This window comes from Scyliorhinus canicula, chromosome 16, assembly GCF_902713615.1.
Source record: "Scyliorhinus canicula chromosome 16, sScyCan1.1, whole genome shotgun sequence".
NCBI lineage: Eukaryota > Metazoa > Chordata > Chondrichthyes > Carcharhiniformes > Scyliorhinidae > Scyliorhinus > Scyliorhinus canicula.
In genome coordinates, this window is record NC_052161.1 from 30229109 (window position 1) to 30256180 (window position 27072).

The following is a 27072-nucleotide window of genomic DNA, read 5'->3' on the forward strand; positions in this document are numbered from 1 at the left end:
GGGCTATGAGGTTATAGATTGTGGCTGAGTACAATTCTGCTGGTGCTGATGGCCCACAGTACCTCATGGATGACCAGTCTTGAGCTGCTAGTGTGACAATGGGCAGATGACAGGAAAGTTGGATTACAAATGTAGTGGCCAATTTGAGGGTTAAAAGCCTGGGGTTAGAATGTGTTTTTTTAAAAAAGGATTTTGTTTTGCTCCTAGGATGTAGCAGGTTAAGTTGACAAGGAATGTGTTTATCAGTCTGGGCTAATGCATAGTGGTTTGCCTGGAGAAGTCCCTGGGAAGTTAATGTGCTTTGCAGCCTGCAGAGATATATATATATTTTTAGCTTGGGGAGATGAGTTCATTGCAGGATGGAGCCAAGGAAGGCAGAGAGACATTTTGAAAAGCTGTGGAGAGAGAAAGTTTTGGAAAAAAACTGTTGGAGAGGCAATGAGTTTGGAGAAGCCTTGAGAGAGAGAGAGGAGCTGAGTTCTGATCTGTCTGACTCTGAGTTCACAATTCTTTCCAAGTAGGATAGTTAAAAAAAGAGTACAAATATTTTAAATTGAGCAGTCTTGTCTGAAGACAAAGAAAAGGCTGAAACACCGAGTTGAAGCAGCTATTTGAAGATATTCAGCCAGAGTCTGAAGGGCTTCCAACTGGAGCCAGATCAGTTTTATAAAGCAAGCATTACTCGTTGCCCTGCTAATTTTAAGCCTGATTAAGAGCTATGTGTTTCTTTTCTTGTTGTTTAATGGGAAATTGACTAGTAGTGTTTAAGTTGTAAGCTGTAAGCTGTTCTTTTTGGGTATGAAGTTAAAAAGTTAATATTGTAGTTATAATAAAGTTTTGGTTTCAAACTAACGAAGCCCTATTTCTTCATGCAGTCACTCCTGGAGCGAATCATTCTTTGTGGACAATATTTCAAACAAACTAAAACATTGGGTGTTCGATCCACTATCCTAGCCGCTGTTGGGGTTTGATCTGCGATTGTAATACTAAATCTGTTCTGGAGAATGGAGAGTATCCTCAATGTGAAGATGGGACTTCATCTCCACAAGGACTGTGTGGTGGTTACTCCTACCAATCCTCTCATGGACAGATGCATCTGCAGCAAGCAGGTTGGTGAGGACGAGGTCAAGTATGTTTTGCCCTCTTTTGGTTCTCTCACCACCTGTCACAGACCCAGAGGGCTTGGCCATCTTGGTCACTCTTGGTGAACCCAGAGTATCATGGGGTCTGGAGTCAATGTTGAGGACTCCCAGGGCAATTCCCTCCTGACTATATAACACTGTGCCACCACCTCTGCTGGGTCTGTTGTGCCGGTGAGACAGGACATACCCAGGAATGGTGATGGTGGTGTCTGGGACATTGTCTGTAATGTCTGGTCTGTATCCAGGGCTGGGTTTGCCATTGTCGTTTCCAGTGTCTGAGTCGATGCCAGGTGGTCCATCCAGTTTATTTCCTTTTTATTGTCTTTGTAGCGATTTGAATACAATTGAGTGGCTTGCTAGGCCCTCATTTCAGAGGGTATTTAAGAGTCAACCACATTTCTTTGGATCTGGAGTCACATGTAGGCCAGACCATGTGAGGACTGCAGATATTCTTCCCTTAAGAGCATTAGTGAACCTGCTGGGTTTTTAACGATGATTGACATTGGTTTTATGGTCATCATTACACTTGTTATTTGAGATATTTATTGGATTCAATTTCCACCATCTGCCATGACGGGATTCGAACTTGGGTCCCTAGGGTATTACTCTGGGTCTCTGGATGAATACCACTATGTTCCCCTTAAAAACATAAAAGAAATGGGAACAATGGAAATAAACAGGAAGGATTATTACACTTCCGTACCCTTTATTTAGTCTGAAAGTTCAATTATTCAAAATGTAAACTGGCTAGAAAGCAAAAGCACGGACCACTGCTCAACTGTATTCTACAGTCTGTAATAGAATAGAATGTCCTGGTCTCCATGAGAAGCCTGCTTCATGTACCATAGCTGGCGAGCTGTTAATCAGAGGGCACAAACACGAGGTTATGATCAATGAATATTTGTCACTTCGCCACAAAAGCTGCACATAGATCCCTCAGAGAATGCACTTTAAGTAAACAATTTTACATTATCATCAGTGACATGTGGATGTTATCTGTAGTGGTAAGGCTCCCGACACTGAGTATACCAACTGTGTTATTAACTGCCCACCAAAGAGGCCAAACACTGAAGTGACAAAATTGCTGCCGATAAAGACATCTGAAAGGCTGTTGCAAGCAGGACAGTGCGTTATCACACTGAGAAAATTGAATCAGTAACTCTGGGTGCTGAGGATCACTAACTATTACTCCTTGAGAATAATAATCTCGCTCTGATTGCTGAAGGAAGCCAAACTTCTGTTTCTGAGGACTCCCTTTTAAGCTGCTGAATGGCCCCAGTCTTGTGCAGCATCGGGTATTTTCTGCTTCCCTTCCTGCTGTGGACTCCATCAGCCAGATTGATTGAAATGTCAACGGGAGCCACTAAAGCAATGTCAATTTGGCACATCTGTGGAGCCAGTACCAGGCACACTTTCACATGGGAAATCTTTGACTTACTCAAAAATATCCAGTAAAAGTTCTGAAAAATGTTTCCTCATCTTCCACCAAATTAATAATAGGGATGTCTCCTCCCTGTTCCCAGTTATTACCCTGCCTAGAAGACAGCAATAAATCCATGCCACGATAGTGAACGATAGTTTATTTAGAATAAAAGCAGAAAATGATGGAGTGCTCAGCATGTCTCATAGTACCCACGGAGAGGGAATTGGGGTTAATATTTCATCAGACCTGCGAACATTTCCAGCAATTTCTGTTTGAACCTCAGGTTTCTAGGATCTGCGGCATTTAATCTTTGTGCTAGTTTATTTCAGATATTACTCTTTTAACATAAGACAAGTGAGCAAAATCCCCCCCCCCCACACCACACGAACACACACATATGTTGTCAGATGACATCTTCGAAATACCTGCTGCTTTGAGAATGCATGGAGTGAAAAAAATGTGGATTAATCTGTTGGGGAGGATGCTGCGTTATTTTTATGAGTCTGTTTAGTTGCAGTTGCTAACTTTACAAAGCAAATGTATAAAACACTCAGATTCCATCAAATATGGGGGGGGGGGGGTTACTCCCAAATTCAGCACCTTTCTTATTATTAAAACAGTGGCACATTTGGATCTTTCTCCTTTGCCATTTCTGACGCTCTGATGTAAGGGTGTTGATATTCAATCTGAAGCACACTGATCATGCAGTGTTCCCTTGTGGGACATCAAATCAGTTTTTGGCTGTCATCATAACCTTGATATCATTGAATATAAATGTGGCTGATACAACAGTGCATATTTCTGCCTGATGTTCGACATTCTTAATTTAATAAGATCAATCCCTCAAGCCATTCAAATAGCATAGAAATAGGATTCTCTTCCCTGTGCATTTAAAGACATCCTCGTTTGGCCATTCACAAAGCAAGTCAGTATAGATTGTGATTGCAGTGTAGCATAATATATTATCATGACAACTTCAAATTTGTCTCAACGTCAGTCAAATCCAATTCCTCTTCATCACGCACAAAATTAATTGCGTTACAATCTAGAACCTCAGGCTTAACAAAATTCAAACATTATTTAACAATAAATCATTTACCAGTAATGGTAGAAGAACTTGGAGGTAATTAAGTAATGACTTGACTTCAACAAAGCAGGTATCTGTTAACTTCTCTTCAGCTGTGGTGACCTCTGGTGTTACCGGTCATTGCACCAAAGGATATGACTTGAATTCATGGGGCTTGAACTTCAGTGGCTAGAAATTAAATATCCACCAGTACTGGTGATGACACAGATAACATAGCCTGCCTTTCTTCCTTTTCTTGTTCTGGGCATGATTGTTTTTCATCGTTGGGTACCCTTTCTGTTTGCACACCCAGGTTTGTTTAATTCAGAAGATTGAACATTTTCCTTCTGTTAATTTTGCGCCTTTTCAAAATAGTATTTTATTATAAACAATGCCTTAATTTAGTTGATGGACAGGTTTGAATGAAAAAGCAGCTATTAGACCAATGGCATCACTGGAAACTTAATGCTTTGGAGCCCGAGTTTCTGTTACAACGCGCAAAATAACCAGGCCGAGATTCCGTTTATTTTAAATACACACCATTTTCTGATGATTCTGCAGAATGAGAAAAATGTATTGTAAATGGACTTTGCAAAGGCATTTGATAAAACATCGTACAAGAAGCTTGCTAGAAAAATTCAGGTAAATGGAATGGTTGAAATAGTGGTTGAAATAGAAAGTTCATTGATGGATATGAAGCAAGGGTGAGGATAAATAGGCATACTGGAGAAGGTTGGAAGTGGGGTTATCCAGGGATCAGTGTTTGGTCCACTTTCGTATTTGGCATAAGCAGACAATTTAGACTTGGACATAGTGAACATATTCTTGAGATTTACTGATGATACCAAAGATGAGAATTGCAAATAGCTAGGGCTGTTAAAGAAAACTAAGATGACATAGAGAAGTTATGAGATGAGCTGATGGGTGGTAGGTAGGTGCACGTTAATGTGAATAAGTGTGAGGTAATATATGTTCTAGAGAAAACAGATAAATGAATAGAAATTCAAATAATCTCCTGAAAGTGTGAGTGCAAGGAGATATATGTATATTCAAGCCCAGACCTCCACCATAACCCAGTAACCCCACCTAACCTTTTGGACACTAAGGGGCAATTTAGCATGGCCAATCCACCTAACCTGCACATTCTTTGGACTGTGGCAGGAAATCTGAGCCCCTGAAGGAAACCTATGTAGAAACTTGTCCCAAAGTGGGCCCCCACAGTCACCGCAGTTACTTGCCCAGCCTTATTTCCCAAGAGTAGGCAAAGTTTTGCTATTTCCCGAGTAGGACCTTTCATATACTGCCTGAGGACACTTTCCTGAACACACTTAACAAATTCCACCCCATCTAAACCCTTAACACTATGGCAGTCACAGTCTATGTTCGGAAAATTAAAATCCCCTACTATGAAAACCACGTTACTCCTGAAAGTCTCCTCAATCTCCCTGCATATTTGTTCTTCGAATTCCCATTGACTATTTGGGGGCCTATAGTACAGTCAAGTACTGTCACTACCTGCGCAGCCAAGTAAATACAGACGACCCACCCAAAAAAGGCAAGATATCCAACGATTAACCGTCCATGCATGGTTTTCCCCCAACTCCAAAAACACCTGAGGAGCCAACAACAGGAAAAATGAGGAACCCAGTCTTCTCCAATATACATGATCTGTCTGCACCTTCACCAGAGACGAGCAAGGGTTCTATAATCCCAAAATAACGGAAGCACAAAAGAAAAACACGACACTAATATTTCTAATGGAGGATTTTCATCACCCACAATGAGGACTTACAAGGCAATTCCAACCACCTCTACAACAAACCATCTGCCCACCACCGTGCTGTGGTGCTACTCATCTTCGCTGTAAATAAAGTGAAGGGTACCTAAGAATAAACATGTACTCCCTCATTGTAGAAACAAGGATTACAGCACATATATAAAAACAAAACTAGATAAATACTGCACAACCCTCAGGTTATGTTCCAACTGATGGTTATTCATGAAGGCCCCGACTCTTCAAACTTGCCCCTCGCCTGAGGTGTGGTGATCCTCCGGTTAAATCACCACCAGCCATCTCTCCCCCTTAAAGGGGAAAGCAGCCAATGGTCATCTGGGACTACGGCGACTTTACACTTTTACACCATATTACCAAATCAGCATGATGTTCGCCACAACAGGATAGCAGGTTACAAACCCATCTGTGCTCATATATCGCACACCCATGTCAGGATAAAAGGCGATAATACTAAATCAGCAATATAATCACAAGGGGACAAAGTTCAGGATTATTGACAAACTGCAGGATAATGTCACCATTCAATGGCCAAATTGGAATGGCCAAAGCCATGACAAGGTTGTCAAGCAGCATCCAGGATCCATCCAGAGTTTCAACACAGCCCCTCAGCCATGTCATCATACCGAAGCCCCGGTGTTGAGAAACTGAGGCCCCAGCTGGTGTCAAAGACCCGTTGCACCTGGCCACCCAGCCCTTCTCAACAAATATCAAGAACAAGACAACATAAGACCAGTAGGTGGAATCCTCGACCAATCCCAAGCCACGAAGACCAAATACAATGTGCTCCATCAAACTCAAAATGTCCAGCCATCAAATCGAGATTGAGAAAACATGGCAACCAATTTGGTTGGGAATTCGTTCCCAACTCCCTTTGGAAGGCTGGGTACACGGGCACTCCGTGCCCGACTCCATCTCCCCAAATCAACCAAGATATTCGATATACCATGCAGCAGGATTTCCAAGGACTTAAGGTGAGCCTCCACTGAGGAAACTGCCCTTTCAACCGACAGGATTTCCTTCAGCGCTTTGTCTATTCTCTTTAGGATATCTCACAGTTCATCAATGTGAGCACTAATAACCTGCGCCAGGGGGCCAAGACTGTTATCCACAATTTCGCTCACAATGGCAGCCAACATTTCAATGCCAATAGTCCCGCTCACCAGTGGGATCACCAGTTCTAACTGGGCCCCACCCCGCCCATCTCTGAGTACCTCAATCAAATATGGATTTTCGTGACTTAACTCGGCTCCCCATCATCAGAATCTAACCAGGATTTTCCAAGAACATAGCACAGGAGATACACACCAGGATCAAATTGCTATGGATTGTGCATCTGGCTGAAAGGATTAAAAGGTGAGTCGCACCAGAGCCTGCAAAAAACGCCACCGCTCCTGCGCTCACATCACCTGACCCCCCCCTCCCCGCCACCAAATCTCTTTTAAAATGTTATGGATCTTTACAGGATCCCAACAATATATCAGAGCATGACTTCTAACCCTTTGTATTCTAATCCCATTAACATAAACCTACCATTCCAGTAACCGTTTTGGTACTTGCCCACCACATTTTAATGAATTATGTATAGTTTTATGATAATTAGAATGTACTTGATTCTCTCCTGCTTAGATCTGAAGTGGATGACATTTGCCTATATTGAGACGTATTTGCCAGTTTGTCCATTCACTTAATAATTGGGTATTTCTAATTTTCCGTTTGCACAGCTAACAATGTTGCCTGTCTTTGTGTAATTGAAAATCTTGGATGTGTGGCACCATATTCCACCATTTCAGCTGTTAATAAACAGAGGCCGCTGATGTAACCATCAATTTACTCGAGACACGAGAGGAAGTAAACTGTGGTTTTAATAGACTTACAACTGAGCCTGCCTGCGACCAGAAGAAGAGGGCAGACTCACAAGGCTGCAGCACATTATACTTCCGGTAGTGGGAGGGGCCATGGGCGGAGCTGAGGGTGAGCCCTGTACAAGCTCCTCATCTCCCCCCGTGGGCAGAGCCGCGCAACGGCTCACATACAGAGCCCACAAGGACACAATGCTATATAGTGTGAACGCAATACTATACAGTGTGAATGACATGATGTACATTCACCACAGCCGCAAAATTGGGCTCAGTCATAGCCAATGTTTTGGCGCTATGGTATGGCTATTTTGGTACCAGAGCAGAGTCTTTGCTGGAGATACACACACTTCTGGCATCGCCATTGGGAATATCATCTTGGCGAGGATATTAGCGTAGGCATTAGAAATGCACAACAGGAGTATACACACTAGCTGGATTCTGAATTCCATCAGTGCGTAACAATGGCATGGATATTTTTAGATCTTGCCACTCCAGTTAACATGCTCTCTTAACCTTGCATAGCTGAACATGCATTCAGCAGCAGGAGGAAGCCTTCGGCGGTGCTATTTAAAGGGAGTTTGTAGAAATGCATAGTGATTTCCAGAGTTGCATAAAGCTAGTGAGATCTGACAATGGGTGGCATTGCATGTAATGAAGACTTGAAGCTCTGACTTCAAGGGTTCTACTCAGACCACTTGCTCCCAGTCATGAGCGTTGTTGTTGCCATTCCCCGGAAACTATGTGAATTGATATTCTATTCTTCAACAACATCATCAATCACACATGGCCATTGATCAGACCAGAAGACTCGCAAGAGGAACACACCCTGTTGACCAGGGAGGATCAATGACATTGAAGTTGATGTCAAGCAGTGTGAGGCTTGTCAAGAGAAAATACCAAGTCAGCACAAAGAAACATTAATTCCACATGACATTTCTATCTATCCTTGGTCCAAAATTGCACCTGACCTTTTTCACGTCCATGGCACTTACTTCATCGTTATTGTCGACTACTTTACCAAACACCCCATCCTTCGACAATTGCACAGTATGTCAAGCAGAAATGTCATGTATAATCTAAGTGCTTTTTTCAGTTTATTTGGTGTACTGAAAGAGATCATAATGGACAATGATCTGAAATTTATTGGCAAGCTATTTCAGGATATGTGTGAGAAATGGAATATCGATCACACTTCTTCTCCTCATTACCATATATTTAACAGTTTGGCTGAACAAATGGTTTGCGCGGTAAAATCCCTACTTTCCAAATATAGGCAGAGCAAGCAAGATCTACACATGCCAAGGTTACATCTGAGAGTGTTTTTTCTTTAATTGAGAGTATCCAATTATTTGTTTCCAATTAAGGGGCAATTTAGCATGGCCAATCCACCTAACCTGCACATCTTTGGGTTGTGGCGAATGAGCAAACGCCACACAAACAGTGACTTGGGGAGCCGGGATTGAACCCGGGTCCTCGGTGCTGTTGGCAGCAGTGCCAACCACTGCGTCAATTGCCGCCCCTACATCTGACAGCGTTACCTTTAAATGCAACTCTTCCATCACCGGCAGAGCTCAGGTTTGGCCGACCAGAGCGTACCAATTTATCCACTCTTACCCAATCTACTCTCTCAGAAACACGAGAGCAACTTTTAAAACTGCACGGATAGATGACCAACATGCGTGATATAAATGAAGGATGGAATTGCCAAGTTTACAGTTGGGACAACTAGCTCGCATCCAGGGTCCCACAGAAGTTACATGGCAACTAGCCAAGGTGACGATTAGTTTAGAACCAAGGTTGTGCTGTGCCGTTGGCCACAGTCTCACTCAAGGTCACGCCAATGTTTGCCAGCAATGTGACCTCCACTGTGGTGAGGACATGCGGCTGGCCCAGCCTGTCAGTTAGATATTGCCGTCTTTATTATGGCCCAACCCATCCTTCAATCAGAAGGGAAGTTTGTGAATGGGTGTGGTGCAATGTTTTTGAGTCATGTGCCTTTCATAGTTGACTGCCTGGCAATTTATGCAAGGGGAGAGATGCCAATTTGTGGCTGGTAGCAATGCTGAGTATGTAAGGGTGAGGTAAGGCTATGTATTTAGGACTAAGAGTTGTGCTTGATAAACACTGTTGGTAGGTGAGTAAAGGAGGGTGCAGTGATGAGTGGAGCAGTGAGTGACGTCAATAGTTCATAGAGGCTACATTGTTAATATCCTTCCCAGCTGGTTCCACACATCCCTCATCCTGGTAACAGGTAGGCAGTAAACCATGTGGTACTTCTGATCCTGCTTACAGAAGAATGTCCCCTTAACTATTGAATCCCCGACAACTACCACATTAAACTTCCCCTGGTGCTCCAAGAGGTCATGGTCCCCATTCTGGTCCTGACCTTCATAGGCTGTATATACATTGTAGCTGTTGATCGAATCCATTTCAGCAAAACCTTGTTTTCTATCTCACCTGGGTTCCCTTTACTCTGTCAAACCAAACCGATATTGGTTCTGTGGTTTTATGTACATATTCGTTCCAAATCAATGAGAAGCATGCAGCAATTACAAGTTGAGCAAGCTGTTTACTGTAACTGAAGTCGTTGCTTTCTCTATTTCATTAAGCTGTCAGTCAGTAATGATTGTATCAGCCAGATTTGGTTATTGTATGGCAATTTTGACTTCAGAATGGAGGCGTTCCATTACATGCCAAGGGATGCTATGGTTCTTCCATAAATTTGTTTGATTCTCATCATCATGGACTTTTACTCCTGTGCATTACAATAACTATTTTTATTGCTAAATGTGCTGGTCTCACCAGCCACAGTCATCTCTAGCGTATGCTGAGAGACTGCCGGTACACTTTGCTCACGTCAGGCTGCTTTGACGTGTAACCACTCATCTCCTTTAGTCCAGCTTTATTCCGTTCTTTTTCAGAATGTATCGCAATGATCATGCCCAACACTGCTGAATCATGCCGAGCTGAAAACCAACATTTGCAATAAGCTTTGGTTTAATCCTAATTTTGCACCAAGTTCCATTTACTCATCACCTTTGTGCTCACTGACTCTTAGCTAAGCAATCACTCAAAGTTAAAATTCTCAACCTTGTTTATAAGTCCCCCCACGCTGCTTCCCAACTCTGTAATCTCCTCCGGCCTTACATCCCCCGGGATATCTGCGCTCCTCCAATTTAGGCCTCTTTTGCATCTCCAATTTTAATTCCTCCACGATTGGCGGCTGTGCCTTTTGCTGTCTAGACCCAAGATATACCCTCCCTATACCATCTCTCTACATCTCTTTTCTCCTTTTAAAACACTCTCTAATACCACACAATCAAATTCATAACATGACCCAGTTTGAAGTGAAATATATTCATATACAGAGACTTGTTCTCTATAAATAAAAGGAATATGCTCAAGCCGCGTGCCTTTTTTGAATTAATCCAGAATTTGGAGAGCCTATAGTTCCACGCTGCTTTCTCCCGGCAACACCTCAGCCAGAATCGGCTTGCCAAACAATCAGGACCCTGTTCACCTGTGGTATAAATCGTTGTGACCATTTGAAATTTGCCATTCTTGTGTTTGTCCTGAAGAGTGCAAGAGGAAAAGCTTCAGCAACATGCCTCTTTTTTCAGCAATGTTCAACCGAGTACGACCAAGCGACTGTAAGTGGAGTTTGTTTTAACATCAAGGAACAAGTTGTTTCAGGTTCAAATGGATTAAAAGGTATTTTTGCAGTTCATCTTCTGAACACACAAAGTAAGTAGAATCGTAGCGACTGGTAGATAGACCGAGTCTCAAAATGAATGAATACAGTTAGTGGGATGGAAATAGGATTTCAATCACTGAAATTAAAATGACCACAGGCAGTTCAGGAGCAGCACCCGATAGATCTCATACTCTTGTGTGACATTAATAATGGGTGCACTGCCGTTGTGAAATTATGTTCAGTGTCATGCATTGCTCATGGATACATTCCTGCCCAATTATTTGTGATCGTACCAAGGTTGTAGCTCTGCTACTGAGAGAACAGAATTTCAATTTGAAATGAGTTCAGAATCCTTTGGGTTAGATTTGGTCGATTTGGTTTGTATAGTATTTTCTACAAGTATCACATCACTGCTGTGTGTTTATAGAAAGCCACAACATTTTTTTTTGAGTCAATTGAATATAAATTTGGCTATCAATATTTACAATGTGCTGTTTTGTCATCAATACGTTGAACACTTTATCTCGAATGATACTCATCCTAGATCTGAGCACACAGGTAATGTGGTGAACCTGGAAAAGAATTAAGGAACACACATTGATCTGCATTGTGTGGTCAGTAGTGAATTAACTTACACCTATATAGACTTTCTGTGGAATTCTGCTCTGAAACATGTGGGGCCGGGATTCTCCGAGTCACCGCGCCGAAATCGTGCTCGTCACGGGGGCGGAGAATGAGGCGTCAGACCCGGGATCGTCCCGACGCCTTCCCGCGATTCTCCACGGGCCGGAGGATCGCTGCCAGTCGCACTAGCGCGGTTGATGCGGCGCCGGTTGGGGGCCATTGAAAGAGGCCGCCGCGGCGATCGTCCGCCGGCAGCTGGCCGAGTTCCCACCGGCATGGTTCTCCGGCAGGCACCCGGAGTGGCGGCTGCCGCAGCCACCCTGGTGGGGGGCAGTGGGATCCATCACTGGGGTGGGGGTCGTCTAGGACGGCCAGGGTTCCGATCAGGGGCCACCGATCGGCAGGCACGTGCGATCTGGGAGGGGGCTATTTTGTGGGGCCGGCCCACTGAGTGGGTCTGCCATATTGCGCGGACCCACGGCCGGAAGTGCAGGGCCCCCTATCGGCAGCCGGAGCTGCACGGAGCACGCCGGTGCCCTGCTGGTCCCTTCAGTTAAGTGAATCGCTGGGCCAAGGGGCCCATTGACACCGGTGTGAAATGCTCGGTGTTTACATCGGCGTCAACACTTAGCCGCCGTTTAAGAGAATCCCGGCCGTGGTGATTACAAAAGGCATTTCAGTGCAGCACACTCCACAGGGGATCTGTGATGTCTGTGAACAGGGAAAGCAACTGTCTAATAATAAAAATCTTTATTAGTGTCACAAGTAGGCTTACATTAACAGTGCAATGAAGTTACTGTGAAATTTCCCTGAGAAAACTCTCTGAGGGAGAATTTAGAATATCAAGTTCACCTAACAGACACGTCTTTCGTTTTTGTGGGAGGAAACCGGAGCACCCGGAGGAAACCCATGCAGATACGGGGAGAAGGTGCAGATTCCACACAGACAGGGACCCAAGCAGGAATCGAACCAGGGACCCTGGCCCTGTGAAGCAACAATGCTAACCACTGTGCACCGTGCCGTCCCACCTCCTTTAGCTGTCCCTACTGAAAAAGCCAGGGCTAGAAATTTTGTCGTGTAGTGCCACATTAAGGGGTCTTTGGTACCTTATCACAGCTACCTAAGGGCCTGGCTCCAGGAGGCTAAATTTGGATATTACAGGTCACGTGTATGTATTTGTTCATCTTCAAATATCAGACATGAGGCTGCAAGATAGGCCAAGCATTCTTTGTCAAATTTATGGCCTCTTTCTGTGCCAGAGCTTTTCGATGGTTTCCGTTTTCATACGCCCAGGAATTGCTGCCTGCCCAGCCACAGCAGCCCAACGAGGAAAAGAGGAGCAACAACACAGCAGAGTAGGGGGCCCATCAATTGATCTAACACTCGTAACCATCCACTTGGAAACTGGTACTGCACATACCCTAGAGACAGGCATAGAATTGGGATCCAGTCACCGAAATTAAGGTAATTTGTCGCAACTTTTTCTATTGCAAAGTGAAATTCTAGTACTCTGGAATATTACTGGAGGTCTTTTGTGTTGAGCTCCTGGATTTGGCAGGGGGTGTTACTACGTTCTCAAGGAGGACAAGGTGACCTTTCCACAAGTCTACAACAGGGATGGTTGCTGCAGTTGCAGTGCGTCTGGTTTTCAGCATGAGAGGAAGATGAAGCTGAGGCTGCCAAGAGAGCTAGCTCTCCACTCTGCCAGCATGGCGTCAGACTCCTCCATGCTCCTGGGCATGACCAGGGGCTATCGAGCAGGCCAGCCAATATACACAGTATCTTGATGTTCATGCCCATCAGAATGCTTTTTTAACCACCTCATCGAGGCCCTCATCGAAGCCCTCTGCGGGAAATCTTGTTAGTTATCCCCTGTCATCCCCAGGGAAGCTGACACACAAATCATTTCTCCCCCGGATTGGCTGCAGCTCACTCATGCCTAGATGACTCACCGTGACTGGATCCCAATTCAATGCCTGTCTCCAGGGTATGTGCAGTACCAGTTTCCAAGCGGATAGTTACGAGTGTCAGATCAATTGATGGGTCCGCTTCTTTGCTGTGTTGTTGCTCCTCTTTTCCTCCTTGAGGTGCTGTGGCTGGGCAGGCATCAGTTCTTGGGCGTATGAAAGCCAGAAATCAGAACAGGGAAACCATAGAAAAGATCTGGCACAGAAAGAGGCCATTCAGCCCATCCCATCATGTTTGTGTCGATTGAAAGGAAAAACTAGCTTCCCGTTCTGATGCTACCTACCAGTCCCCGGTCTGTAGCCTTGCAGATTACAGCACTTCAGAATCGGATTCAGGTACCATTTAAATGAGTTGAGGGTTTCTGTCTCAACCACCAATCTGGGCAATAAATGCCAGGCATCTACTTCCTTCTGGGTAAAGAGGTTCTTCCCAATATCCTCTTTAATCCTTCGACCAACCACCTTAAATCTGTGCCCGCTGGAAATTGACCTCTCTGCTACGGGAAACAAATAATCCCGGTCTACACTATCTCGGCCCTTCATAAGTTTGTACGGATCAATCAAGTCATCCCTCAGCCTCCTCTGTTCTACAGAAAATAGCCGTGGCCTACCCAATCGATCCTCACAGCTCAATTTTCAACCCCTGGCAACATTCAGTAAAATCTCCTCTGCACTGTCTCCGGAGCAATTATCCTTTCTGTAATGCGGTGACCAGAACAGCACACAAAACTCCAGCTGTGTCCCTAACCAGAATTTTACACAGTTCCTGCATTACATCCCTTCTTTTGTATTATATACTTCATGCAGTAAAGGTAATTATTCCATATGCCTCCTTTACCACCTTATGTGCCTGAAGGAAGGTTTGGTATGACAGTTGGAGTAATTGATTTTAAAGACTACATTCATTGAAAGAAAATTCTAAACTGTGACAGTAAGTATGACTCTCACCATATACTTAACCCTTCACTCATTTGATAGGCCCCTTACACTGGTAGTTTCAATGCATGTGGGACCCTTACTGAATGAGAAATATCCATAGTTCTAAAGCAGCAGGACTTTGCAGCAGTGAGTGTAATACCTACCAAAATTGCATTAGGTTTAACTCATAGATATCCTACATATTCTTTGCAAGCTCCTGGGCCAGTGGGGCTGTCCATGGAGTTTGTGAAATGGTAAGGATATAATGCACAATTGCAGCTCCTGAAGCCTGCAGCTGCTACTTAAAGGGTTGGCTTCTTTTTTTGCTAAGCAGAGATGAAATGGCTGAAGGAAGGATTGTGGTGAATGTGATTCACACTATATATAGTTGCCAATATCACTCCATGTAGATATGTTCGTTATCTACCCGTTGTAAGATCAATGCTGTATATAGTTGCCAATATAACTCCGTGTATACATGTTCACTATCCACCATTGTAAGTGCAGTTGGACTATCCGACCACCAGGGAGAGTCGCTCTGGGAGTACGCGAGAGTTTGTACTGGTCTCCTCCCTTGGCTCCGCCCAGGACTCCTCCCCCTGGGACCGATGTACAAAGATCAGTGCCTAAGAGCCAGCCGGCAGTTCATTTGGAGTTCAACGACGAATAGGCTGGCTCTGTTGTAAGTGTATTAAAGCCTCTGTTCAGACCCAACTACACGTGTTCGCTGAATTGGTGGTTCCATCAAGGATCAGTTTAATATTTTCGATGCCTGTTTAGAGGTTCTCTTAAATGGGAGGCAATGAAGAGATGTTTTCACCAGCACAAGTGAGTGCCCTCCAGTCAGGCGAAACGCGCTAGTACAGATGCATCTCCAACATCCAGAATACCTGGCGCAGACAGACAAAAGGTTAACAGCTTAATTCGGTCTGTCAAGGTTAGCCAGCTTTGTCGGCAAGCAGAGTATTGAGGCCGCCCTGTTACATTTTGACTCATGCTGCATACTAGGCTCTTTCTAAGCTTAACATACAGGCCTATGCTGCAAAATGGCAGCATAATTGCCAATTCAAATTGTAACTCTTCTCAAATGCCCATATCAAAACGTGCCTCATAGAGCAAGCTTCCCACAGTCAGGGTGATCACGTGGCCATGCTTTTTTAGTGCTATTTATATAGTAGAGCTAGAGGGCTTTATTCAAACCAGTTGCCGGACTACTTAACTCTTCTTTCACAGGTATCCTAGTGTCATAACATGACTAGATTGAACCTCATTCTAAGGCTTGTATGTCCATGCTCCTGCCATTCCTTTGTTTCATACAAAGCTTGCGATTCAATGTCATCCATACCCAAGCCGTTCTGACCGTCTACCATTGTGCTCCCTGTTGTGTTATGCTGCTTCGGATAACACAGCCTGCTACTTGATGCAGTCTTAACTAAAGGATGCTCTAGACTCTGAAATGAGTTCAACCTGTTTATTGAACTATTAACACAGTTCTCAATTGAGTTCGACTTTCTGCTAATCTAACTGTAGTAACTCAGTCTAACTGTACCAGCTTGCTCTAAGCCACGTGCTGGGGTGTGATGCTGCTGATCTCTAGATGTCTGTCTGTGGAAAGAGGCAGGGTGTGAGTGCCTCATCCCTTTTATAGTGTTTATGTCATGCCCCCTTGTGGTGATGCCACCTCTGAGTGTCCTGACTGCCCATTGGTTGTGTCCTATTCTGAGTGTTCATTGGTTGCATGTTTGCATATCATGACACTCCCATCTATGGTGGGCATGAGATGTTGGCTATGATTCTGAGAGTCAACAACAATGACAATGTGAGAGCACAAAGAGTGCAGCCGTTCAAGGAGAAGAGTAGCCTACACCTTCTCAGGGCAACTAGTATGGGCAATAAATAGTTTGTTTGTGTGAAAAAGAATAAATAAAATATACTTGTGATCTGCTTCATTCCTCCCCTCCTGCTCTTAGCTTGTAAAGAATTCCAGACAGGAAGAGAGGAAGAGAAAGTGGTCTAATACTGTCCACCTTCATATTGCCCATAGGGGTCAATGTTATCCTAAATGTAATACTCACCTTGGTTATAAAATTGTGTAACTGGATCTATGACAAATGGCCGAGAATTATAGAACATAGAACATTACAGCGCAGTACGGGCCCTTCGGCCCTCGATGTTGTAATACTTCAAGCCACAAAATGTAATAATGGACAAAACTTAGATGGTTGTAATACCCGGGTGGTTATGTCGACTTACAATTATATATAATTAATTGCTTTTGATTCTGCTCATACCTTCAGGTTGCATTGTGACCTTATCGTCTGTGCATTGGATGGTTCTTTTCCCAGCTGTTACAAATCAGGCCCAGGAGCTGCCCGCCTTTCAGTCTAGCTGTGCTGGGGGATGGGTTGTGATTACACACTTTGCAATGGAACTTAGAATTTAATTAAATAGATTTTTATTAAACTTTGTTCTTGGAAGAACTAGTGGGTAATGTTCCCTTGACCTGTGTTCAACTCAAACTCAGGCAGATTTAATTAAATTCTCTTATTTTTGACATCTGTAATGGTTTTCATAGGAAGTGGGTTTAATTCCAATCCATTTCCCAGTAAATGTGAGCCTATTGCCCAAAACTACCATAACATTCAGGCTGAAGTGGCAATAAATCTTGCTTAATCTGACCACAAGGATGGGCAACAAAGAAAGTCATACTGGGGTATAAATTGGGGGTTGACATCTGGCCTTAGAAACTCAAATGTACAATTCAGGGACAATCATGCAGAGTTATGTCTACTTGTGTCAGGCATCAAGCGATCCAATCAATGATTTTTTTCTCAAAGGGACCACTCGGTAATAAAACAGAGCACCGCACATTGTCATTTTTATTCCACAAGCCCAGGAGAAACCCAAATTCTCTTCCTGAGCCCATAAAACATTAACTCTGGCCCAGTGTCACTTTGCTCCCTCAGGCCTCACCTGCCAGATTGTCCAGTGTAGAAACCATTGCTTTCCTGCTGTCAGTGACTGGCAATCTGGAGCAGGATTCCATTTGGTAACAGCAGCTTGCCAACCACATTTCACCATTGCTCGCAGCTGAGTTTGGCTTAATCCTCCACTGACACTGGGTGTACAGCCATTGCTCTGCAGGATTTGTACCTGTTTTTGGCATCACCATTAATTTTCATTTAATTACCAGGCAAAGTTCTTTGGAATTGCAACGATCCGTAAGAGCTGAATCAAATGTCACGTTTCAATTTTTATTCATTTTGTACGGGACGTGGGCTTTGCTGGCTAGGCCAGAATTCATTGCCCATCCCTAACTGTCATTGAGAAGGTGGTGATGAGCTGCCTTCTTGAACCGCTGCAGTCCATGTGGTGTCGGTACATCTTGTGTGCTATTAGGAAGGGGGTCCAAGGATCTGGACCCAGTGACAGTGAAGGAACGGCGATATATTTCCCAGCCAGGATGATGAGTGACTTGGATGGGAACTCCAAAGTGGTGGTGTTCCCATGTATCTGCTGCCCTTGTCCTTCTAGATGGTAGCGGTCGTGGGTTTGGAAGGTGCAGCCTAAGGAGCCTTGGTGAGTTCCTGCAGTGCATCTTGTTGATGTATTACGATCCTAGACAAGACACCAACAGTGGCTAGGATACTGCACCAAAAAGCCAATATTTTTGTTTATTTGCAAGACTGTGCAGAAATAATGATTTGCTCCAGGAGTGATTGCATGAAAGTAATAGGGCTTTGGTATTTCTAAAACAAAACTTTATTATGAATACAATATTAAATTTCTTAATTTCACACCTGAAAAGAACAGCTTATAATTACTCCTTAACACTACTACTCAATTTCCCATTAAACAGCAAGAAAAGAAACATACAGCTCTCAATCCATTTTAAAATTAGCATGGCCGAGAGTAATACTTGTTTTACAAAACAGATTTGGCTCCTATTAGAACCCCTTTAGAATCTGGCTGAATGTCTTCAAAAGATGGTTCACCTGGCATGTTTCAGCTTCTCCCTTGTCCGCAGAGGAGGCAGCTCTGCTTTACAGATTATTACTCATTATCCGGCTGTGAGAGACTTGAGCATGCACGGTCAGGTAGATCAGAATTCAGCTTCTCTCTTTCCCAAAGCGTCTCCAAAACTGCTAACTCCAAAACTCTGCATTCCTGGGCAGCACCCAGCAATGACCGCGTCTCTCCAAATTGAAAAACAAATGATCTCTACAGGCTGCAAAAGCATATTAACTCCATAGGGACGCCCTGGTCAAACTACATTCCGCTAATCAATTTCACCTGCTGTTTCCAGGAAGCAAAACAAAATCCTTTTTAAAAATATGACCACTGCAGTCAAACACACTACCACCCAAGGCTTTTAATTCTTAAATTGTCCCAATATTTAGAAGCCAATATTCTTAAAATCCTCTATTTGTCACAGATGTTACACGTGGCTGCTACTGTGCATTGGTGATGGAGGGAGTGAATGTTTGTGGAAGGGATGCCAATCAAACAGACGGCTTTGTCCTGGATGGTGTTGAGTGTTGTAGGAGCTGCACTCATCCAGCAAAATGACTTGTGCCTTGCTTTGGGGAGTCAGGTGGTAAGTTACTTGCCGCAGGTTTCCTAGCCTCTTACCTGCTCTTGCCACCACAGTATTTATATAGCTAGTCCAGTTCAGTTTGTGGTCAATAGTTGATAGTGGGGGATTCAGTGATGGTAATGCCATTGAATGTCAAGGGGCGATGATTTGATTCTCTCTTATTGGAAATGGTCATTTCCTGTCACTTTTGGGGCGCGACTATTACTTGGAACTTGCCCAAGCCTGAATGTGTCCAGGTCTTGCTGCATTTGCACGTGGACTACTTCAGTGCCTGAGGAAGTGAATGGTGCTGAACATTATGCAATCATCAGCAAGCATCCCCACATCTTACCTTATGTTGGAAGAAGGTCATCCGATGAAGCTGAAGACGGTTGGGGCCGAGGACACTACCCTAACTAACTCCTACAGGGATGTCCTAGAGGTGACATGGCCTCCAACAACCACAACCATCTTCTCTTGTGCTGGGTATGATTCCAACCAATGGAGAGTTTACCCCTGATTCCCATTCACTCCAGTTTTGCTAGAGCTCCTTAATGCCATACACGATCAAATGCTGCTTTGATGTCAAAGACAGTCACTCTCACCTGACCTCTGGAGTTCAGCTCTTTTGTCCATGTTTGAACCAAGGCTGTAATGAGGTCAGGAGCTGAATGATCCTGACAGAACAGAAATTGAGCATGAGTGAGGAGGTTATTGCTAAGTAAGTGCTGCTTGATAGCACTGTTGATGACTCCTTCCATCACTTTGTTGGTGATTGAGAGTGGACTGATAGGGCGGTAATTCGCCGGGCTAGATTTGTCCTGCTTTTTGTGTATGGGACATACCTGGGCAATTTTCCCCGTTGCCAGGTAGATGTCCCTGTTGTCGCTGTACTGGAACAGCAAAATCAATTTAAAAAAAAAACAAGTATCGATATTAGAAATGAATAATTGTTTTTGGACTCTGCTGTGTCAAAGCTTAAGGCTATGGTTGACGTGAAATCTTTTGCCGCAGAAGATCTAGATAAAATTGACTTCCTTCTAATTCCAAGTAGTTCACAGCCCAATCTACATACCAAAGACACAACAGATAAATGATCAGAACAGTATATAAGTCTAAGCTGTGTAAATCTGAAGGACAAAGCACTCCGGAAAAATCATTATCTGACTAGTGGATAGTTCAAAACATTACTTTCTTTTCATTCACAAAATATTCAAAGTGATTCAAAAATCTATTGATAATTTTTTCAAAATATTATGGACTCTTCAAAGCTCAGTCTAAAGCTCAAACAGAAATAATGGACGGGCACAGTGAAAGTTCCAAGGAACATCAAGTTTCCTCGTGTTAATTGAATATTAATTGCAATGTTCGTTTGCCACTTCTAATGGATAATGTTCTGGTTTTGCACTCCCAGTATGGAGCCTTATCCACAGGGAGTGCAGACTGAAAGTTTGTGCACAGTATATGATCTTTCAACCATTTAAATTAACAATTAGAAAATGGTGTCTTGAACCCTGTGGAATTTGCGACACTGGATGAGACTCCCCACCAGTTTGGAACATTACACCTGCTCTCTCCGTTGTCTGCACAAAACTTTTTATTGCAGCCCATTTTTAGGTCCTCTGCTATCTAACAGTATTGCTTGGTAACAATGCACACCTTGACAGAAAATACATTCACATTAAAAAAGGCACTTATTATGGTATTAGCAGCAGACAACCTAGTGTGACATCTTCTTGCTGAACTATCAGCCGCAAATCACTATAAATTGATACTCTTGACATTTTTATGTTGTCAAAAATCAAGCTTTATACTTACAAACATAATGCGGGTAGGTATGTGGTCTGACTGCACAATAGGATTTTTGTACAGCCAAATTTCTTCAGGCTGAATAACCCGCTGGAAGGGATCCAGAAATTCTGTGAAACTGTGGAGAAAATTGAAAAAAAAGGTTTATTTGTCTGTGTTTGAGGGGGGGTTGGGGGGGGGGGGGGGGGGTGGATGCGATAGAAAAAGAAGATTTCTTCCTGTAAGAATGGCAATCTGAAGTGCCAGTCTACTCGTGAAAATATTTTACTTTATCTAGGATGATACTTATAGGACCAAGATGGGTTTAATGTCAGGGGTAGGTTCCTGCCTTAGCTGCCTGGTCCCTGTGCACCCAATTACCTCTGTTCTGCTTTGAATTTTCCCTGATTTCTTTCTTACGTGGAGCATTGCAGCAATATAAAAAGCAAACAAGGAGCTCTAACAAGTTGTTCTTATTGACCATGTGGTGCCACAAAAGAGTACTTTGCTTTGGTAATGTTCTTTCAGTCAACCAGGAATAAATAGTCCGTTTCCTGCTTTATTGTCTTGACCTTGACTCTTTTCAGTAGATTAGCATCTGGCAGATTCCATTTGTACAATGGGAACCAAGGCCATAGTTACACTGCAGATTTTGGTTTGAAGATAATTGGTTAGATTGACGAATGCCAGGAGACCTGAACTACGTTGCCAATTTGATATCATTTCGGACTCTTGGTTCTCTGTCCCATCACCTGGGATTCCCATTGCAGTAATACTGTACGTGGTAGAATGCTGACTATACTGTTCCAATCCTGGTTGATGTTATAACTGGATGGGAAGATCCCAGAGTGGAACCCTGGCTCAAAAGACCCTGGGTGGGATTCTCCGTTCCTGAGGCTAAGTGCCGGCGCCAACAGATTCCCGACTGGAAAATCAGCGCAGGCCGCTCACCGATTCTAGTACCGGTGAGGGGCTAGCACCGCCGCCGCATGGAACACCTGCAAATCGCGTGGAAAACAGCCAGAGAATCGGCGGTTCCCGGGCCGTGCATGTGCAGGGCTGACGAGCTACACCGGTCACGCCGGAAAACATGGTGCAGCCGTGCGGGAACCCTAACCCACCCACCCCGACCCTACGGTCCATCCCCGAGCCACCCACCACTCCCCCAGCCCGAGCAGCAGCCCCCGGCCAGCGGCACAGATACCGGACGAGTGTGGCCGCGCTGGACACTGTCCGCAGCCGGTACGTCAGGTTCACGACTGTTGGGACCATACGTGACCCGCGCCATCGGGAACTCAGCCCATCGGGGGCGGAGCATCGCGGGTGGGCTGACTGATGATGCGCCAACGGCCTTAAGACTGCGCGTGACGTGCATCCCAATGATGGCGATTTGGAGGGTGCAGAGCATTCCGAACCGGTGTCAAACCTGCGCCTGCCCCGACGTCGGAAGCCATTCGCCACCCGACTGTCGATCCCGATTTCGCCGTCAGGAGAATCCCACCCCCTAACTTTTACTTTTTTTTTAATGAAACATGGAGGAAAGGAGTCATGAGAATGCTAATAGTTTAAAGAACAAGAATAAAGTATTTATTCAACATGAAAAGTTGGATTATTATACAATACTCCTTTACTTCCCTGTAATTTAACAAATACACACAGATTTGAAGGTTAACATGGATTACAAAGTACATTTTAAACTACAGCGGTCTCGTTAATACAAAGTTCCTTTAAAGCAAACAGGATGGCTGTGGGCAAATACACACTTTGCTCTATCTCCTCAGAATCTCCCCCACATTGTCACATGGGAGTTTCAAAACTCTACTCCAAAAACACACTTTAAAATCTGTTCTCATAATAGTACTTTCCCTTAACAATTTGCATTCAGAAATCCAGACTAGGGGCACGATTCTCTGGCCATGTTATGCCCGGCACTAACCCTGCTATTGCTGGTGTTCACACCGTGCGCCAAACCGATCACGATGCTCCCAATCCGTGGCACCCAACGCAATCTAGATCATTCCCTTGCTGGGCGTGAACCAGACTCACACATTTAAATGAGTCGTAAATTCCATTTAAATATGTGCAGCCCACTCGAGGCAGGAGTTTCCAGCTCCGAGGATTGACCGGCCCCAACAGCGCAGCTTGAGACCCGCATGAATCAGGACCTGCAGAAACCAGGCGTGATGACCACGCCAGGGGGATTAGAGCCGATTGGAGTCCCTGGGTTGTCTGGGGCAGGGCACACCAGGCACCCGGGAAGTGCCAAGGGGTGGGGCCTGAGGGTGGTAATGGCCATGAAAGGGAGTGGTAAAGGAGGCAGGGAGGGGTGCATAAATGGTGAGCCTAATGCGGGGAGGTCTAAAAGGGTGTATGAAGTATTGGGGCGCGAAGGGGAGGGGTACGAAGGGTGGAGATTCTAAAGGGTGGGTATGAAGGGGGGATGAAGGGAGGATGAAGGATGGAACCTGTAGCGGTGATATGGTGGGGGACCTGAAAAGGGGGCTGAAAGGGGAGGGCTGAAAGTGGGGGGCTGAAAGGGGCAGGCCCATGGAGATTCCCGGATTGATCGGCCCGTGGGACTCGTGGAATATGAGCTTCCCCGCTAGTGGCCGGAGGCCCGCTGAGCTTGGACTCTTAAGAACCCAGTATAAAGGCCGCCCTGACAGGGACTGGCTTGTTGGCTGTCCCAACAGGACTGTACTCTGTAAATAGGTTGCTGCCATAGGCAGACTTTTCGTGACAATGAATAGATCAACATTCACCTTACCGCATTGCTACCAGGTATTAAAAGCCTTAAAGGTTGGGGAGTGGCCCTCAGCGACCCCATAGCAGGGTATGCTCACTTGAGGGGGGGGGGGGGGGGGGGGGTTGGCGGGGGCGATGCCTCAATGCCGACGATGATAGTTGGGGGTAGGGCCCCGTCGCCCTCGTGCCTGGGTGGTGTGGGGGTGGGGGGTGCGACACGCTCATTTTGTGATGGTGGTGGTTGCCCGTCCAGGGTCAGCTGTTGGGGGTGTTGTCTACATCTGTGGGTGGTTGCAATGTCCGTGGGTAGGAGTGTGAGGGGCCTTCAACTTGATTTTGGGATCTGGGCACACTTTAAAAAGGGTGCTCCGATCTCTGAGGAGAGGGTTTTGTCGGTGTCTTTAGTTCCTCACTCCAGAAAAAATTCCAAATGTGGGATATTTCAGTGAGAATCTCGATTCCCATGCTATATTAAAATTGCATCAGATGTTTGTTTTACGTTTGAAGGCTGTTATGCCACTTTAAATCTGGTTACTACAATTGTCTCTTTAACTCAGAACACTTTGTTTACTCTTTCTTGAATTCTTCTGAACAATATCTTAGTCTCTGTTGTATTAACTCCAGTCATCTTAAACACTCTTTCTGTCCCAATTCCCAGGTTATCTGGTCTGTAACTTGTACTTTAGAAAGCCTGACTCTTTACAGCTCACCTCTTGTCCAGGCTTTCGTCTGACAGAGTTGAGATACGCTCACTCCTGAGGTCCTACCTCCAAATGCAATCCTTACAATGGCCTCCAGTTGCTAAGCAACCTCCACATACTTATGCTTATTATTAATTCTTCATGCTGTAGCCTTCTCTAAGAGCAAAAGAAACACAGAAGGAACTTAATCAACCCCCACACATACAAACAGCTTTGTCCAGCATGAATTTAACTACAGGTTTTACCCTTCCATTAAATTAAACCCTCTTTACCCTTATTTCTAATGTTTACCATTGCAAGTATAAATCCCTTAAAACAACATTTGTCTTCCTAACAATACAGTTTTCCATCTAAACTCAACTTGTACTATGTCAGAAAATAAATAATGCATCTTTCCATAAATATTTCTGGAAGAGGATCCTGTAACAATTGTTTTACACTTCCCTAAAGTTGAAAGTTTTGCCTCATATATTTTAGTACGTAATACCAGAATGATTGCCTTGTATTTGTCCATTTTGGGTGTCATCTTTATCTTTTTGATTTTGGTTCACCCTGGGAGCTGGGTAAAATGTCCTGTACTATTTTCTCTGCCTATGATTACTTAATAGTTTAGCAGGGAGGTATTTTGTCAGTAGATTGGTGCCTTCACATAGAATGGCAGGTTAACAGAATCATTGTGACTCAGGCCTCAAGAGCAGAAGTAGCTTAAAGACAGGTAGGTAGTCAAAATGGAATGAATCCATTTCCTTTGGATTGGATTTCATTTGATTTATTGTCACGTGTACCGAGGCACAGTGAAAAATATTGTTCTGCGTACAGTCCAGACAGAACATGCTATACGTTAAAAAAAACATAGGACTAACGATACACAATGTCACAATGTAAATGCATAGACACAGACATCAGGTGAAGCATCTGGAGTGTAGTACTACTCAGTAGAGAAGATGTGTGAAGAGATTAGATCAGTCCATAAGAGAGGCATTCAGGAGTCTGGTATCAGCGGGGAAGAAGCTGCTTTTTAACCTGTTCATGCATGTTCTCGGACTTTTATATCTCCTGCTCGATGGAAGAGGTTGGAAGAGAGAATACGATTATGCTGCCCGCTTTCCCAAGGCTTTCCCTTCCTGAGATTTTGGCAAATTGGACTCTACAAGTAAGTCTTTCTAAATATTAAGCTGTAAAAGTATTTAACACACTAAATAAATGTGAAGTGCTGGGCAGCATGGTGGTGCAGTGGTTAGCACTGTTGCCTCACGGCGCAGAGGTCCCAGGTTCGATCCCGGCTCTGGGTCACTCTCCGTGTGGGAGTTTGCACATTCTCCCCGTTTTTGCGTGGGTTTCGCCCCCACAACCGAAAAGATGTGTAGGCTAGGTTGATTGGTCACGCTAAATTGCCCCTTAATTGGAAAAAATGAATTGGGTACTCTAAATTTAAAAAAAATAAACGGGAAGTTCCGAGTTTAGAATGGCATTTATGGCTGGAGAGATGGTGAAATCGAGAATGTCAATATCGATAAGTGTTTCTTAGAACCCTAACTTAGTCACAGTTCAGTAGTAGTAAGTGAACAAAAAGGTTTTGCAATGTTGCAGCTTTTCTGTCTGTAAGTTATACAAAAGCAGATGAGAATCAGTAGCAGTGATTCTGGAGCATAAATCACAGTCATCCTGGTCAGCATCACTGTGAAGGAATGATTTGTGCACTGACGTGATTGATTCTCACTCTGCCTCCTCCAATCTGGCTGCCAGTATAGATGGTTTAATGTGATTTTCTTCACCTGTAAGAGTTGCAATACTCCTCCAACCAAGTAGGTGGGGCAGAAGATACAGACAGGTCAATATTCAGGGATCCACTTTCTGTGCAGAGATGAGTTGTGAACATTCCCTGCCACAGCTAAAATAATTACATATTTTTTGCCAGGCTTAACCCAATCGGCACAGTTTTAAGTTAACATCGGAACAGAGGAGGGGGTAGGAGTGGGTCATTCAGCTCTTTGAGCCCACACTGCCATTCAATAGCTGATTTTGTCAGGATGCCTCAACTCCACTTTCCTGTCCTTCCTCTATAACCCTTGACTCCTTTGGATATCAAAAAATTGTCTGACTCTGCCTTGGATAAATTCTTTTAAAAAAAAAATATTTTATTGAGGCATTTATATTACAAATTGTAACAGAGTAAGCAACCATACACCAAACGAAAAGAAAACGCAGCCAACATGGCTTACATAAACAATTCCCCAATCCCAATTCTCCACCAACCTTCCCCCACCTTACCCAACTCCCCATGCCTCCCCATTTTCAACCCCCCCCCCCACCCCCTCCACTTCTGACAGCTTAATTTTTCCTAAAGAAGTCGATAAACAGCTGCCATCTCCAGGCAAACCCGAACATCGATCCCCTCAGGGCCAACTTGATCTTCTCAAGCCTGAGAAACCCAGCCATGTCACTGACCCACATCCCTGGCTTCTCAGGGTCCGAGTCCCTCCATGTCAGCAAAATCCATCTCCGGACCATTGCACGATATTACATAGCATGTATCATGTTGATGCCCTTGTGGGCTCCTTGAGGGGAGGTATAATATGCGGCAGCTCTGTAGGCGGCTCTCTCTAGTAGATCAGTCCTAGGCAGGCTCTGTTCCAGTCGATTAAAGCCACAGTTTACATCTACTCTCTCTTTCACGTGAATTGATGGTCGCATCAATTCAATCGACTACAACACCACAATGGCATCGGCCCTCAAACCTGACCGACTGGAACTCGACCCACAAGCCGCGGAGG

At 44.4% G+C, this 27072-nt stretch overlaps 1 protein-coding gene across 1 annotated transcript in view; it reads right to left on the reverse strand.

Annotated features, from left to right (window-relative positions):
* Positions 1 to 27072, reverse strand: part of plpp4 (phospholipid phosphatase 4) — a 380012-nt gene that overhangs the window by 233188 nt on the left and 119752 nt on the right. The window contains exon 2 of the mRNA XM_038773401.1: positions 20883 to 20991. Coding sequence (XP_038629329.1) covers positions 20883 to 20991 — 109 coding nt within the window. The remainder of the gene's footprint in view (positions 1 to 20882; positions 20992 to 27072) is intronic.